The following is an 18,710-nucleotide window of genomic DNA, read 5'->3' on the forward strand; positions in this document are numbered from 1 at the left end:
TATATAACTACTACTATACTATATAATAACTACTATACTATAATAACGTTAACCGTTATACTGTAACAGAATTAACCGTTTGATTGCAACAGCATTAACCGTTATACTCAAACAGCATTAAGCGTTATATTGCAACAGCATTAACAGTTATATTGCAACGGCTTTAAACTTTATACTGCAACAGCACTAACTGTTATATATTGCAACAGAAATAACCACTATATTACAATAGTATTACCGCTATATATTGTAATATCATTAGCGCTATATTACAACAGCTTTACTGCCAATTTCAACAGCATTCCCGCTATATTTCTATATTCTAACAGCATTGCCATTATATTTTAATTGCATACTCGCTATATTGTAACAGCATTGTACCGTTTTATTGCACATGCATTACCCTTATATTGCAGCAGCATTACCGCTCTATTGCAACAGTATACCGCCAAATTACTACAGCATTCCCGTAAATTGTAACATATAGCATTATATATGTTACAATTTAACATAGCAATTTAATTATATTATATGTAATATAGCATTAGGTGCTATAGTACAACAAAATAACTGTTACATTACAATACACTAAACATTATTTTTGAAAAGTTTGACTACCATGGCTGTTATATGTAATTGCGTTACAATTCTTCTTCTTCTTTTGTATTTGATGAAGATATTCATGCTTTCACCGTTTCTGCTGATGAATATGGCAACGTTTCCGTCATTTTTTGGTGGAAAAGTTTCACTTTTTATTATTTTTTTCGGTCTGATGCTGAATCTCCGTAGCATCAAACTGTTCTCGGAAATAAATTAACACTGTATACCAAACAAAATTTGAACGGGGGCCCGACTCCACATTAGGTGCCGCCCAGGACTCGGGGAGCGCGTAAATCAATCGGCGTATAGTTCACACGGCGTGTAATGGCGTATGAATCACACGTAGTTTTCTCTCTGTGCAGAATGGCTCCCGCCTGCAGGTGACCCACTTTTCGATCTCCATCTGACTCACTTTTAGCTCTCCGTTGTTTTGGCTGCAAATGGGCTCAATTAACCTACAATATTTGCCTTTCTCTTAAATGTTGTTTTTGATTTGAATTAAAAATTACCGACTTTTTGTTGCTTTGATTGAAAATTTTCGATTATTGTAAAAATTAAATTTTAATTAACTAAAATTAACTAAATTAAATTAAATTAAAAAATTTCGTATATATAAATTTGAATTTTATAACGATTGCTTCGATAAAATGTATTGCAAATAAGATTTCTTGACCGTTTCTAAACCTATTTAGAAAATTTGTATATATAGACTAATTTTTGTAATAAATATGGAAAAAATTGTATACAAAAAACCGAGGAAAAGAGTAGATGACGGTCAATTGATAATTCCAAATAATTCAATAGGAAATAATTCACTCGTAAATAACTTAATTGAAAATAACTCAATTAAAAATAATTCAATTTTAAAAAATTAATTGAAAATAACACTATTAACTTTCTTCACAGAATTACATTGGGACAATTTACCTAATTAAATCATTAAAATTATAGTCAAATTTAATGATAAATTGCGTTTTTATCTTCTTCAGCATTTTTAGCATCTCCAAATTTTTGCCATTTTCTTGTTATGATTTTTTTTGTATGCTCCTGTGTGAATAAAGAATAAAGAAAGAATAAAGAATAAAGTAGGAAATACCAAACGCTCGGTATTTCCTGTACGGCGGATGTAAGATATTTCAATTTCGTTATGTATGAAATTTTATCATTTATTTCAAACTATATTATAAACGAATAGCATAATGGCCTTTCGTTCTCTCTGCAATGGCCGGAAAGATGCACTATAATTATTCTTCTATTGCATCTGATTTTAATTATTGTGATCATGCATCTGATTATGTGATTATTAATTATTATTTATTATTTATTATTAATGAAATGTCTATTCCATTTTCATATCGTTAGGTCCTGGGACGTTTCCACTGTCCCATTGTGTCCCAAAAACCATCATTTTGGGAACATTTGGCCGCCATTTTAATATTATTTTATCAATTAACAATTTATCTTAACCACAATTTTGAACGTTCACTCACCTAATTAAAAACTATCAATAAAACTTATTAAAATTTTTTAAAAATTATCTTGCCTATTAATTAACTTCAAAAGTTAAATTTCAATTCATCAAATAGCTGCTAAATTTGTAATAAGATATATAGAATTACTTGAGCTTCGAAAAAATCTAAATATATTGTAACATAATGTACATACTGAATAAATATAACATAAATAAACTTATGGAATGTAGCAAAGTTGTGCCCATTTGTGTAGCCTTGTAGGCTTAGCTGTAGCGCCGTTGTAGCGCCGTTGTAGCGCCGCTGTAGCGTCGCTTTAGCGTCGTTTTAACGTCGCTTTAGCGTCGTTTTAACGCCACTGTAGCGCCGTTGTGGCGCCGTTGTAGCGCCGCTTTAGCACCGTTTTAACGTCGCTTTAGCGCCATTGTAGCGCCGCTTTAGCGCCGTTGTAGCGTCGCTTTAGCGTCGTTTTAACGCCACTGTAGCGCCGCTGTAGCGTCGTTGTAGCGCCGCTGTAGCGCCGTTGTAGCGCACGCTTCGTTTCGTAGATTGCACTCGTAAAAAATAAATAGATAAACTGTAAATAGATAACACATCCCGTGTACATAACACATCCCGTGTACATAACATATCCCGTGTACATAACACATCCCGTGTGCATAACACATCCCGTGTACATAACACATCCCGTGTACATAGCACATCCTGTGTACATAACACATCCCGTGTACATAACACATCCCGTGTACATAACACATCCCGTGTACATAACACATCCCGTGTACATAACACATCCCGTGTACATAACACATCCCGTGTACATAACACATCCCGTGTACATAACACATCCCGTGTACATAACACATCCCGTGTACATAACACATCCCGTGTACATAACACATCCCGTGTACATAACACATCCCGTGTACATAACACATCCCGTGTACATANGGGGTACGGGGTGGGGAAATGTCACGGGGGAAGCAGTTTGGTCACGGAACAAGGAGGGATGTCACGGGGTGTAGTGTAGGGTAGGGGGAGAGATGTCACGGGGTGTAGGGGTTTGGTCACCGGACGAGGAAGGATGTCAAGGGGCACGGGGTGTGGAGGGGTGTCACGGGATGAGGGGTTATAGTCACGGGACGCCTGCGTTATTTATTTATGAGTCACTTATCCACAATAAAATATTATAGCGGCTACGGTTAGTAGAATGTTACGGAAATTATTACGGGCTACGGGCGAGTAGACGCAGCCCGTCAGTCTACGGGCTACGGGCCAGTTTACTAGACTCGTTAATATTTCATATTAAATTTACACTTTTTACATACAATTATCAGTTATAAGATAATTGTATGTAAAAACCTAACTATATTTCCTGATTACCCTAAATCAATTGGTATAGATTGTTAGCATTACATTTGAATTAGTTTCAATGTTCAGCAATTAAAAAAAGATTAATTAAATAAATAGGAATGAATTTTCATTCATGTTGCTAGTCATTAATGTTTTTTCACTCATTTTTATACATTTATACACTATCAGACAGAATTTTACTAAGCCTGCTTATATAATAACTCAGAATCTCAAAGTAAAGTTCATATTTCTCACTGCTGCAGCTTATATAAGTAATACAGGGAAGAAATACAATAAAATAAATAAATAAAAAAATAAGCAATAAATACTTATAATAAATAAATACGGGATAGAAAAACCAAAGGTTAATTTGTTAACTGCCATAATATATATAATATATATATATATTAATGAAATTCATAAATATATATAATATATGAATGAAAATGGTCTTCATATTATACGCGTGGACGCTATAGGAGAATATAATAAAAAGTCAACATGCATGCATGTTTATTAGTTGCTGTGTAAATAATATGTATATATTACGTGGTGGAGGCATATATACACGTGCACATGTAACTGTACATAAAACATGTACACGCAAACATGTACGTAAGAACATGTACACACAAACATGTACGTAAGAACATGTGCACACAAACTTGTACGTAAGAACATGTGCACACAAACATGTACGTAAGAACATGTACACACAAACATGTACGTAAGAACATGTGCACACAAACTTGTACGTAAGAACATGTACGCACAAACATGTACGTAAGAACATGTACACGCAAACATGTACGTAAGAACATGTACATACAAACATGTACGTAAGAACATGTACGCACAAACATGTACGTAAGAACATGTACACACAAACATGTACGTAAGCACATATACAACCAAACATGTACGTAAGAACATGCACACACAAACATGTACGTAAGAACATGTACACACAAACATGTACGTAAGAACATGTACACACAAATATGTACGTGAGAACATTCACATACAAACATGTACACTAACATGTAAGTGAGGGAGTTTCTATGTGTGGATGTGATCATTTTCCCCTGTGTGCTTGTATAGTATCAGAGTTTTCTGTATATTATGTACATAACGAACTTGTATATATTGTATATATTGAATTAAATGTATGTACACATAATTACTGATGATCGGGTGAGTAAATTCAGACTCATTCATCTCTGACTCATCATGTATATTCATCAATAATTTTCATTCATTAATACAAGCCATACAATGCATTCAGGTTCATTCATCAATAATTTTCATTCATTAATAAAAGCCATACAATGCATTCAGGTTCATTCATTAATAATTTTCATTCATTAATACAAGCCATACAATGCATTCAGGTTCATTCATTAATAATTTTCATTCATTAATTCAAGCCATACATTGCATTCTTGTTCATTCATTAATAATTTCCATTCGTTAATTCATACATACAAAGACAGGCTGTTGAATATACAAGAAAAAGTGTTTCTTCATACCACGTCACCCACGTCACCCACGTCACCCACGTCACCCACGTCACCCACGTCACCCACGTCACCCACTTTTCACGGCCACCACGTCACCCATGTTTCGCTCCAGCAGGTGGGGTGGGTGAAGGCGGACACGAAGGCTATACAAGCGATCCACAACCACGTGATCACCCACAACGCGCGGGTGCACGTCACCCACAGCGACCGCAACACGTGGCTGCTGCACATCCGCGGGGTCCAGGAGGAGGACCGGGGGCCCTACATGTGCCAGATCAACACGGACCCCATGCGGTCCCAGGTGAGGGTCTGGGGTCCCTACATGTGCCAGATCAACACGGACCCCATGCGGTCCCAGGTGAGGGGTCGGACCCCGTGCGGTCCCAGGTGAGGGGTCTGGGAACCATGCGGTCCCAGGTGAGTGTCTGGGGTCCCTACATGTGCCAGATCAACACGGACCCCATGCAGTCCCAGGTGAGGGGTCAGACCCCATGCGGTCCCAGATGAGGTGGACGGCGTATGTGTCTATAGAGAGTATTACAACTGAGTCGTAATTAAGAGCGCATGCGTGGGTCATCCTGACCCAGTTTGGCCCAGTTTGGGATAGCGTATCAGTGTCAATAGCATCAGTCCGGATTCATGCTAAAGCTATGGGTTGGCAAGTGTGTCACTATTTAGTCAACAGGACACATTAATTTCTTTGAGCGCACTTCGACCCAGACTGACTGGAACACTAGCGGCTGATTTACGCGCTCCCCGAGTCTTGGGCGGCACCTGATGCAGAGTCGGACCCGCGCTTAAATTTTGTTAGGTTACATACGATAGATTTATAAACCGTACCTCTATATACGATGTATTTATATATTATTATATAATAGCGCTTAAACTTTGTTAGGTTAAATACCAGAGATTTATAAACCGTACATCTATATACCATGTAATCTTTAAGAATATATAATAGCTTCTAAGTTTTGTTAGGTTGTATACCACAGACTTATAAATCGTACATCTATATACCATGTATTTAATTAATAATATGTAATAGCGCTTAAACTTTGTTAGGTTGTATACCACAGATTTAAAAACCCTACATCTATATACAATGTAGTTATATCATAATATATAATAACGCTTAAACTTTGCTAGGTTATATACCATAAACCGTACATCTATATACAATGTATTTATATCATAATATATACTAGCGCTTTAACCTTGTTAGGTTATATACCATAGCTCTATAAACCGTGTATCTATATACCATGTATTTATATATAATAATATATAATAGCGCCTAAACTTTGTTAGGTTATATTTCATAGATTCAGTCTGCTTATATCGCAGGTTCACAAGGAATTTAAAAGCAAAGAAAACACCAAGTAAATTCACCATATCGATATTGAAAACTTTTCGGAGTCCAGCTCCATCATCAGTTCGAAAAACTAAAAATGAATAAAATCTTATTACAAGACAAAATTATAAGACAGACATAAAACCTAAACAAGACCTAACATTATATCGAAATAAACAGGACTAGTTATGAACAACTTAGTCCTAGGGGTACGACAAGAATATAAAATCCTAGCGATTTACTATTTCCAGATTATATGAACTAAACGCATTATTGAGACATGGTTTTCGTTTGAAAATATGTAGAGACTCCAAAATTCTCAAAAGGGGGGCTCCTCATATGGATGGGGAGGTCGATGCAAATTCACTCGGGGAAACTTTGAGTAAAATGTCCCATTAAAGATATTTTATTTCCTACATATAGCAATACATATAATATTAGTATAGAAAAGTGATGATTAGTTATACTCTGTGATGTGATTATTAATAAATTTAAATTAATCAATATAAAAACTTATACAGAAATTGATGTCTAATTGAGGGTCAATCCAACTGATTTGCCAAAGCAGCTCGGTGATTAGATTAAGACTGTCTGGATTAGGATTTTGTGAATACATTGTTTTTGGCTAATTGAATCATGATTGGCTGATATAATTATGATTGGCTGATTTAATTAGGATTGGCTGATTTAATTATGATTAGCTGATTTAATTAGATTGGCTAATTGAATTATGATTTGCTGATTGGTAATGATTGGTTGATTTAATTATGATTGGCTGATACAATTATGATTGGCTGATTTAATTATGATTGGCTGACTGAATTGCGATTGACCTATTTAATTATGATTGGCTCACTTAATTATGATTGGCAGATTTAATTATGATTGACTAATTGGTAACGATTGGCTGATTTAATTATGGTTGGATGATTTAATAATGATTGGCCGATTTAATTACGATTGGCTGATTTGATTTTGATTGGCTGATTTAATTATGATTGATAATGATTGGGCGCCCAGGTGGTGTGGCAGCGCGAGGACATGCGGCCAATCACGGTGCGGGGTACTGGCAGCAACCAATCACCATCCAGGGTCAAAAGTGAGTCAAATAGTGTGTCTGTCAAAAATTATATAATAAAAGTGTTAATACAGGGCATATACAATACTGTATCGATGCTATACATTGTGTATACTTGCAGCGCATGTGTTGAAATTTGTTGTTCACTTGTATATTATACAGATAACAAACAATAATATACAGTAATTAACAATAATATACAATAGTACACAATAATATACAACCATAATATACAGGTGCCACATACCAGGGCGAAGTTTTAATAATCTTCTTGAAATGAATTAATAAATAAATTAAAAAGCAATCTCATAATCAAAAGAACATTAAATCGATGTTAATGCAATACGCTCATTGAATTAGATTGTATGAATAATATGTAGTAATTAGTTTTCTACGATCATGAATGATAACTCCACGGATTTCACTCCTGACATTTCAGTACCTTTTCAATCAGATTTCGGCTGGCAAACAGTCTTCGATTTAAATACAAAAGATTCCAAGTTCTAGCATTAATATATTAATATTTTAATAATTATAAAATATATAAATTATTATAACTACATGTCAATGGAAGTCAACTTAATCTACAACCAACAGAATAATATTTTATTATATCGCCAAAAAATGCATCTTAAGCATAATTTATTACAATTTAAGTTCAGTCATTATTTCTGCGGAATTATAAATTATGCATTTAATAAACAATAAAATAATTACCATTATCTCCCTCCCACTCGTTGATTACGTATAAAAAAGAAGTGCATCCTAAGCATAATTTCGAATAATTCAAGTTCAGTTCATTATCAATAGACAATTTAAAAATATTTATTTATAAAATAATAAAATAATGAATATTCTCCCCCCTCGCCCCAGTCCCCCCCGTGATCCACGTGCCCAACCAGCTGATCTCAGCGCGGGAGGGCGCCCCCCTCCGCCTCGAGTGCAACGTAGAGGCCTCACCCAAGAGCATCCAGTACTGGACCAACGAGCAGGGTAATGGGGGGTAATGGGGGGTAATAATGGGGTATAGAGCATCCAGTACTGGACCAACGAGCTTGGTAAGTGGGGTAACTGGAGTGCTCCTGTGCTGTTATTGTATGTCATTTTTTTCTTACCCAAACAAAATTTGGGTGCTGCCTAGGTCCATTAGACACTACAATCGCCTTAAAGTTATTTTGGGTCTTCATGGCCACCCTATTCAAATGACAAATGTGCTGTGAGTATGAAAAGTTTGTAATTAGAGTATGACAAGTGTGTCCTGTAATTATGACATGTGTGTCCTGAGAATATTTTTAACACGGGTTGCCCTGGCCGAGTCATACCGAACATGCAAGCTGCCCAGAGGCTGCCTTTCAAGCTCGGCCGAACCTGACATGAGCGGCTGATTTACGCGCTCCCCGAGTCCTGGGCGGCACCTGATGCAGAGTCAGACCCGCGCCTAAATTTTGTTTGGGTATTGTATATGTTATTTTAGCTTTCTTATTCATGTGCATTTAGTACTAGAACAACGAGTAAGGTGAGTTTATTTTGCTTTTCCTGGTTTTTGAAGTCTGTTTTCAATATTTGTTTAATCGACTTTCTATTTTTTATTGATGTTTGATTGTTGTCATGTTAAGGTTTGCTACCAATGTCGCCGTATTGCCACCGATCACTAATGTCGCCAGGCGAAATGTTGATCACGACGGACACGATGTTCATCAACGAGACGTTGAGCAGCTACTTCAACACGCGGATGTTGTTGACGGTTGAACATTTTCAACCCCACCACGCCGGCCGCTACCACTGCACCGCTAAGAACTCACTGGGCGACATCACTAGTGTCATCAACGTGTATAGTGAGTGATGGTGGTGGGGGATATAACTAGTGTCATCAACGTGTATAGTGAGTGATGGTGGTGGGGATATAACTAGTGTCATCAACGTGTATAGTGAGTGGTGGTGGTGGGGGATATAACTAGTGTCATCAACGTGTATAGTGAGTGATGGTGGTGGGGATATAACTAGTGTTATCAATGTCTATAGTGAGTGATGGTGTTGTGGTTTGTTGGTGGTTCCGAGAGGTGGTGATGTTATCCGAATCAAGTACTCTAAATGTGGTACCCTACTTGTTGTACGTAGTCTACTTTTTTGCATGTTCGCCACAACCATGAGTGATGAGGATAGATATTGTGGAATCCTAGCTAGCAAAAATATTCATGTTTTAACAATAAATATGAATAAATAATATAATTTTCCTAAATATTTTTTTCATTTGACATATTTGCGTGAAATTGCACGTTAATTTATAATAAGAAAAGACTAAAAGACTAAAAAAAATATAACTAGGGACTCACTGCAGTTAATGACAGAGAGCGCATTTTCTCGTCGACGAAAACATGAAGTCACGTACAGACGGACGGACAGACGGACGGGTAGACAGACGGACAGACAGACGGACAGCCGGACGGACAGACGAACGGACAGACAGACGGGCAGACAGACGGGCAGGCAGACGGACAGACAGACGGACAGACAGACGGACAGACGGACGGACGGACAGACGGACGGACAGACGGACGGACATGACGATCAGGGCCTTTTTTCCATAAATGAGAAAATGCGATAAAAATAAAAAAAATGTTTCATAACCAAAATTTCTTTACTCCCGACAGTGGTTCGGCCTCAGACCGAGCCTCCCCCGCCACCATCTTCATCAGACAACCACCGCAACCAGTCACCACCATCATCAACCACCAACCGTCATCACCACAACCACTACAACCACGATTTGGATGACAACCACATTAACGGGAACTCTCTAGACCGCTACCAGGACTGGTCCACCACCAGGTATGGTGGTAGTCACTACACGCATTACAACCACGTGACACTACCTACCCAACCTACTGGTAGAACTAGGTATTTTATCCCCATAGATACTAGTGCTGCTAGTGCGCTGCATGGTATGTCCCGATACCCCACACACGGGGTACTGAAATATCTACCAGGTTTTTACCAGGGTATCTACCAGGGTATCTACCAAGGTATATACCAGGATATCTACCAGGGCATCTCCCAGGGGATCTACCAGGGTATATACCAAGGTATCTACCAGGGTATCTACCAGCGTATCTACAAGGGTACATACCAGCGTATCTACCAGGTTATTTACCAGCGCATCTACCAAGGTATATACCAGGATATCTACCAGGATTATATACTGGCGAGTGTATCTGCGATGTGTAGATGGTATTTATACGTACTGACGAACATCTCGAATTATTTAATCTTGACCAGCAACAATTTTTGAGCTTCCGAGCCTAAAATATGTTCTTCTTTGTATGGATAGAAATTCGTTAAGGAGCATTCATGTTCCAACATTTTACGGATTTAATAATTACCTCTATGGATATTAGGTATATGATAATAATGATTTCCTATATAATTAGAAGTTATGTTAATAATGTACAATGTTACTGTACATAAGGTAACATATTGGTAGGAAAATTTGTAGAATTACCCACTAAAAAAGGGAACTTGAACGAAATGTCCAATATATGACATCCTACAGACTATATAACATTTCCTGTACATGAAGTTCATGTTCGTACATGTAAGGTATTTTACTAAACATGCCAGGAGGTAACGTATCAGTGATAGTGGGTAACTAATGTATTCCATGTTGCCAGCGACCGTATGTAACTAATGTATTCCATGTTGCGAGCGATCGTGGGTAACTAATGTATTCCATGTTGCGAGCGATCGTGGGTAACTAATGTATTCCATGTTGCCAGCGATCGTAGGTAACTAATGTATTCCATGTTGCCAGTGATCGTGTGTAAATAATGCATTACAATTTACATTAAATATAATATTTACATGCATTAGCTAAAATGTCGTCGCCATATGCTGGGAAGCTTGTAAAATGCTATTAACTTTTGTGAGTAACAAGAGACGATATTATAGGCATAGTTACTGATCACCTATTTATTAAGTAATTGTTAATAATTAGCCACGAAGAATGTTGATGAAGTTTTGAATGTCTGTTTTAAATTAAACGGACTCTGAACCACTTTTTTATTTGTGTATTTATAACCAACCCGCACTGACTACAGGTTTTTCTAGAGGTTTTACTGGATTTTCCAGAGGTTTTCAAGAACCACCTTTTTCGAAAGTTTAGATTTCAGACGTTGCAGTCCCAGGCCACGTTGTAGGGCCACAGGACATGAATATATTCATGTTTGTTATCAATGAATTTTTATTTACACGACTTGAGTTAATGAAATAATAACTCAAGTTATTTATCAATTCAATTATTTAATTAATTTATTAAATAAAAATGTTAATTTTTAGCGGAGCTCAGAGAAGAAATTATTATTTAAAGTAATTTTAAAAATTTCAACGTTGAGTAATCTTGTATATATGTTCCCATGCCGCAGCTGCTAATATATCTATGATCTTTTAAGTGTATAAGTAAGATGCACTTGTAAACTACTTATCTATTTAAGACCAATATCTAAAATGCTTGAAATAAAGTGTTCAACTTTAAAGAAGACGCTTTTTTCTCCCATTCATTTTATTACTGAAAATTATGAATTAATAAATAATTAATGAAATTTTATTGCAAGTTTTGCTTATGACTAGGAATCATAAAAATTAAGAAATTAAGAAAGAATTGCTACAATCATAAAAAATAATGGGTTAGCTTGTTCAAATAGTGACACACTTTTCGCACGTGGCGCCAATACTCATTTTTATGCGGCACTAGGGTAAAAAAAAAGGAAAATATTTCGGAAAAATTCACGGAAATTTAAAAAAATTACGTGATGGAAGAAATGGCATTAAAAGATTACTGGAAAATTTTTGCTTGGAAATTAATTGTTGAAAGGAAAAAAAAGAAACGACCCAAGAATTTAAAACAAAAAATAAAAAAATTCATTCCAATTCATAAAGATGTATGCGTATCACATACAAAAAAATATGGCATCCGGAAAAATCGAAGGGATAAAAAATCTATTAGAAAAAATGCATTGGACAAATTTATCCAAAAATGAATACATGAATGATAGAGAATGAGATATAGTAATCATTAATGTATCTAATTTATTTAAAAATCTAGTAACAATAATTATACGAAAAATTGCGTTAAGCCAATTCTGAACAACAGAAAATTTTTTTATCAACTTACAAAAATTGAAAAAATTAATGTAAAATCCCGAAGGAAAATAGATAAATTTCTGGTAATAATACGCTAATGAATTTAATATAAATATAATTTAATTTATAGAAATAAATTTTTTAATTGAATAATTTCATTTTAATCTTAAATCAAATATCACGATTTTTCTATTTCATTTAAGATATTATGAAAACTGCATATTTTTTATATTATATTATAAGTAATAGATTTATATAAAATGAAGCGAAAATTTATTTATGTTCCCTATTTTCAACATCTTAAAGAATTTTTGAATGTTCATACCAACTTCATCATTTTCAGATATTATCTTTTTTTCGACATGCATAAATTTTCAACCTCTTTTCCTTTTTTCACCAAAACTATTAATATCTGATCTCTATTCAAATATATAGTAAAAATTCATTTTTAATTCTAATTACAATACCGCAAGACTTGACATTCAATTTATATTAGAACACATCAGTTGATGACGTACACATCAACGCTTGTGTACACACACTTACGTACATGTGTACGTACGTATACGCACACGTATTCTGCTTTCATATGTGTACAGCGAACAACGTACACATGTACACAGCTCGGACATGTGCACGTATGTACGTACTGTGTACGTTCTCGCATGCGCACACCTTAATAACGTACATGCTTGTATACGTGTCGTGTATGAGCTCACGTATGTGCGTCTTATGTATGTGCGTACACACTGAGTGCACATCTTGTGTACGTCTTGTGGTGAGTGTGTATTGTTTACGTACACGCGTGTACACACTGTGTGCACGTCTTGTGTACGTACACACTGTGTGCACGTAACCGTGTACGTACACACTGTCTGCACGTCTTGTGTACGTACACACAGTGTGCACGTCTTGTATACGTACACAATGTGTGCACGTCTTGTGTACGTACACACTGTGTGCACGTAACCGTGTACGTACACACTGTGTGCACGTAACCGTGTACGTGCACACCATGTGCACGTCTTGTGTGCGTACACGCGTGTGTACGTAAGCCACAGTTCAGCAGAACACGACAGAGGCGGGGACTTGGATCTCAATGTGGCCTGCTTAATGGCCTTCATCTGGCCTTCCCAGGGCCTTCATCTGGCCTTCCCAGGGCCTTCTGCTGGCCTTCCCCGGGCCTTCTTCCTGGACTTATTCTTAGCCTTTCTAACTTCTTCAATTTTTTCATTTATTATAATTTTCTTAATTATATTTTTTCACCGTTAAATAAAGTCAAAATTTCTTCCATATTTGGTCTCCTCAAACGGGGTTCACCCATCACGTCACCATCACTCCCTCTTTCCCCCTCTCTTTTCCCTTTCCCTCCTCTTCAAAATTCCCCCGTTTCTCTTTATCCTTCCACCTTTTCCCCTTTCCATTTCATCCATGTTTCCCTTCCTCCTACCTTCACACAATCTTCCCCTCTCCCCAAACTCATATATGTGTCTCTCCTTTCCCCCACCTCCTCAAAATCACTCCCCTTCCTTCCCAACAATCATAGAAAAGGTCCCCTTTTCCCACACCTTTTTCCCCACCTTTTCAAATTCTATTCCTTCGCTCCTAAAATCACAGAAAAATCCCCTTTCTACCCCCTCTTCCCCATCCTCAAAATCTCTCCCTCCTTCCCCAAAATCACAGAAAGGGCCTCCTTTTAAATAGCGATGCATCACTCTGCCATTGTGTGGGTCACCCTGACCCAGTTTAGACAGGCAAAAAAGGCATCTCAGAGCTATGAGCAGAAAATGTGTCACTATTTTAACTTCATAGCCTATTAATTTTTCGCAATAATCGCTTAACATTGATATTGTAAAAAACTATTTGATATTCCGTTACAATCTTATGATGTCAGCAAAACAACACATAAAATGCTATGTGCTGTGTTGAGTTTCAATACAAAATATTGATATTCATGAAAACGTGTACTTAGTATAACTTTTCTAGAAGCGCTAAAAAGAAAATTGCGGGATTTTTTCGAAAAATTTTGCCTCGAAAATGATTTTAATACATGGATATCGACAGCGGTATGTAGAGGTATTTTTATATTGGTCCAAAAATCAGGAGAGATTAAAACTTGCAGAAACCCACTCAAAAAACTCTGTGGTTCCCCTAATTTTAAATTTTTGGCAAAAAAATGCACGTGTTATGAAATTTAACAATTATAAAATAATTCCGTCAATCTGGCAAAGTAATAACAACGTTTATATTAATATTCATTGGGTAAAAAAGTAAAAATGTGTCTACAAAATTGGCTGGGTGGTGATTTTGAATTTGTAAATAGTTTCGGCTAAAGTATTTGCCGCCAGAAAATAACGGTCGCGGTTTGAACTGACCAATAGGAGCGCAGGATCGCATCAAAGGGGCGGCGTGACAGCCAATCACAGCGCCGGAAACACCTCATCACCGGTCAGGTGGCTCCTCAATGAACCCAACACAACTTTCTGCTACCGTTTTTTATTTTATTTTTGTGTTTTTTTTTATTTTCAATAATTCTATTTCCTCCTTTCTTCCTTTTTTTGTATTTCATAAATTGAATCTGTTGAAAAAAATATCACTTTATACATGATAAGTGTTGCTCGTTGATATATTTTGAAGTTTAATTTTATTTAAAATAGTATAGATTTTCCATAGCCCTATTTTCTTTTATTTTAACTTGAAGATTTTATTCAACTTTAAAGTTTAAAGAGAATGAACTCGGTAAGCAAAAACTCGTATAACTATATTTACAAATTTTACTGATAAATAAAGTTTGTAAAAATAGATCGGAATTAATCGTAAGTATCGGACAGTTAATTGATGCCACCAGCATTCTTCTACAATTTCTTGAAGTTATTAAATTAAATAATGCTATTCAAATTACTTAATTAATAAAGTAAATTGATTTATATACTTTAAATTTATTTTATCACGCTTCATGTTCATATTATTACACAATAAGCTACAAATTCAATATACATTTCCCTCTGATTGAATAAATATCATAATATAGAAAATATCGGCAATGTGATAATATAAAACAAAGAAGATAATATAAAACATAACGACAATATAATAAATATAATATAATAATAGTATAAAACATTAATAACAATAAAAGAACAATCGTTAATAATTTTTATATATTCCTTGGGCTGAATAAATTAATTAATATATGGTACTTATTTTACATATATTTTATTCACTTATAAAGATAAAGAAAAGGAGTATCGAGATTTCGAACTTTTAAGGAATGATTAATTCGTCGAACTTTGCTTTCTATTTGTGGTTCGTCGTAGTTTGGTTCGAAACCCGCAGTCATCTGTGAAAATTTTGATCATAATCGGCAATGTGGCCATGTAGGTGAGAATCGGCCAAAATCAGTACAATACTTCTATTTTTATTATTATTATTATTTATTAGCATTATTATTATTACTATTATTATACTCCTTAATTTTTATCCTTTCCTTATTATTCTAGCTATAAATATTATTATTATTATTATTAGTATTATGAAATTGACTGCAAGCCCAAGACTGAAGCAGAGGTGAGCACTCAAGTATAATATAGTTAGTCATAGAAACTTCTTAGAAAACGATGTTTTTTTCAGAAAACGTTTTTTCCTGCGTTGACTATTTTAAAGTGATTGAATGTAGGTCAATTTGGAAGTAAACCCGGAAATTGGATGCTTTGAATGAATTCGCATGAAACACGATTGTAAATTTGATATTTTAAAGAGTCAGTCATTTCGACTGACTCAGTGGCATTTACAGTGAGTTAAAAAACGCATAAGTAAAGTTCATGTGGATATGAACTGAACTCATGACTCGTCAGTAAATAGTAATCACTCTCTAGATATGATTCATGCGATATACATATTCTTATAATATTTGTATCGTATTTATTAGGTCCTTGTTCGTTTATATTTATTCTTCTTTTTCCCATATGGCTACTAATGAACAACATGATCAAATAAACGATAATGATAAATTTATTAAATGATAATGAGATAATGATAAGTAAAACGTAACGTTACCAAATATAATATACTATTTTTCTAGCTACCCATGAAACTTATGAGAGCATGTCACTTGAAATAAATCTAACAAAGAAAATTCAACGTTCCATTATAGAGACTGCCACTCGCTGCCACCACTCAGCGCGTGACTCACGCCTGCCACTCACTGCCACCACTCAGCGTGTGACTCACGCCTGCCACTCACTGCCACCACTCAGCGTGTGACTCACGCCTGCCACTCACTGCCACAACTCAGCGTGTGACTCACGCCTGCCACTCACTGCCACACCACTCAGCGCGTGACTCACGCCTGCCACTCACTGCCACCAGTCTGGTTTCTGTAAAGATAAACATTGGTGAAAAGTTGGTGATGTGAAATTATTCTTGAACATTCTTTATGATCGGAAAGTTAAATATTTTATTTCAATCATATGTCACAACAATAAAACATTTCTTTATAGTCAAATGGATATCCAAAAATATAACATTAAAGTTATATTAAGTTAAGTTAAATTATATTAAGTTAATTAAAAGGTTAAGATGCTTACTAAATCAAATAATGTGTATATATGACACGCGTGCCCCAGGCGAACTAAATACATAAAAAGAGAATAAATTCAATATAGATATATAATAATATGCGTTTAAAAATTTACTTTTCCAAGACAACACTTCTAAAGAATCCAGTGTCTCTGATGTTACACATGTGCCATAAATTTCTAATTTTATTATCAAATATTGAAAAAAGTATTTTTTAAATTTTATTTTTTAAATTTGACATTTTTTTACATTTTTCAAAATTATTTATTCTGTCATTTGATTCATGCATTGCCTCCGACTTTACGCAAGTGTGCAAAATTTTGTGTGTGTTAAATGCACGCAAGTGTGTTAAATTTCAATTATAAGATTTGTAGCAGATAAAAAAAACAAACAAGATGTGAAGTTGAGAAGTGTTATAATAAAAAGGGAAGAAATTCAACTCTTGCAATTCATCATCTGACTAGGTACTTGTAGTTGACTCATGTACACGAGTCAACGGTGACACATTAGTAAAATATTTAGACCGTTCTGCGGCACACAATTGATATTAAGCTTAATAAATTACAAAAAAGTAGCCAATAGTGCAATATCTAATCATGTCATTAATAATAAAGAATTATTATGGACTTGAACATTAAAAAATTCATTTCAAAATAAGAGCTGGGAGCTCTTTGAAAAATGTACCATTTATTACCATTCCTTTGGTTACATATTATTAACATTATCGCAAACGTCTAAGTTCATTAATGCGTTAAATATTTAAACAAAAATGCTCATTATGTTGTTACAGAGAAATTGTTTGAGCGTAATTCTCTGGCATAGTTTAAGACAACCTCGATCTATTTCCTAACCGGCATCTGGCAACCCGCCATGTTGGTCAGATTTAGCTGCAACCGCCGCGTCCACACAGCGTGTCGCTGATCTATACTGCAAACTTGAGCGATTTATGTCGATTTTTAAGTACAGACCTTTTCACTACATAGCGTAAACTCAATAAAACATTTCAAACTTGCTTGATTCATGTTGATTTTTATGTATTTTCATCATTGCCTTTGGTATCCATAGTATTGTTACCCCATAGCGTTGACTCGAAGCAACACATCAAAATTAAGTTTTTTCTGTTGATATTTAAGATCGCACATCGCCATCAAATAGCGTAAACTCGGAGGATATTTTTTAGGTAGGTACAGACATCAGTATCCTTAATATCTTTACCATCAGAACCACAGAGCATTCACTCAGAGCAGCTTATCAAATTTGAGTTATTCATGTTAATTTTCAAGAAAAGACATCATCATAACATAGCGTGCCAGCACCTACACTTCAAACTTGATTGACTCATGCTGGTTTTTATGTACAAGCACCAGTATTCTTGTTATCCCTTGTATTATCACATCAGAGCGTTAAAATGAAATAACATATTATACTTTACCAATTCCAGTTGTTTCTTACGTACATATATCATGACCACAAAGTGTAAACTTTAATTAAAATTAGACTTGCCCTCATTACCGAAGTCTTCCCTTGTCATGTAATCTTAAATTGCTTTCGTTATTACACTCAGGAAGGTTGTATGAGTAATATTGTCTAAAACATGACTCAGTTTCTTGATACAGCACAAGCAG

The 18,710-nt window shown here is 35.4% G+C and overlaps 1 protein-coding gene across 1 annotated transcript; it reads left to right on the top strand.

Moving 5' to 3' along the window:
• Window positions 1–962: 962 nt before the first annotated feature.
• Window positions 963–11,402, top strand: LOC108670409 (the record flags this gene model as incomplete). Its single annotated transcript, XM_047883979.1, has 6 exons — window positions 963–980; window positions 5,058–5,300; window positions 7,314–7,392; window positions 8,245–8,364; window positions 9,036–9,206; window positions 10,023–11,402. Coding segments are annotated over 6 exons (1,269 nt in total), but the record flags the coding sequence as incomplete, so codon positions are not given.
• Window positions 11,403–18,710: the final 7,308 nt, after the last annotated feature.

Source organism: Hyalella azteca, unplaced genomic scaffold, assembly GCF_000764305.2.
Source record: "Hyalella azteca isolate HAZT.00-mixed unplaced genomic scaffold, Hazt_2.0.2 contig1780, whole genome shotgun sequence".
Lineage (NCBI taxonomy): Eukaryota > Metazoa > Arthropoda > Malacostraca > Amphipoda > Hyalellidae > Hyalella > Hyalella azteca.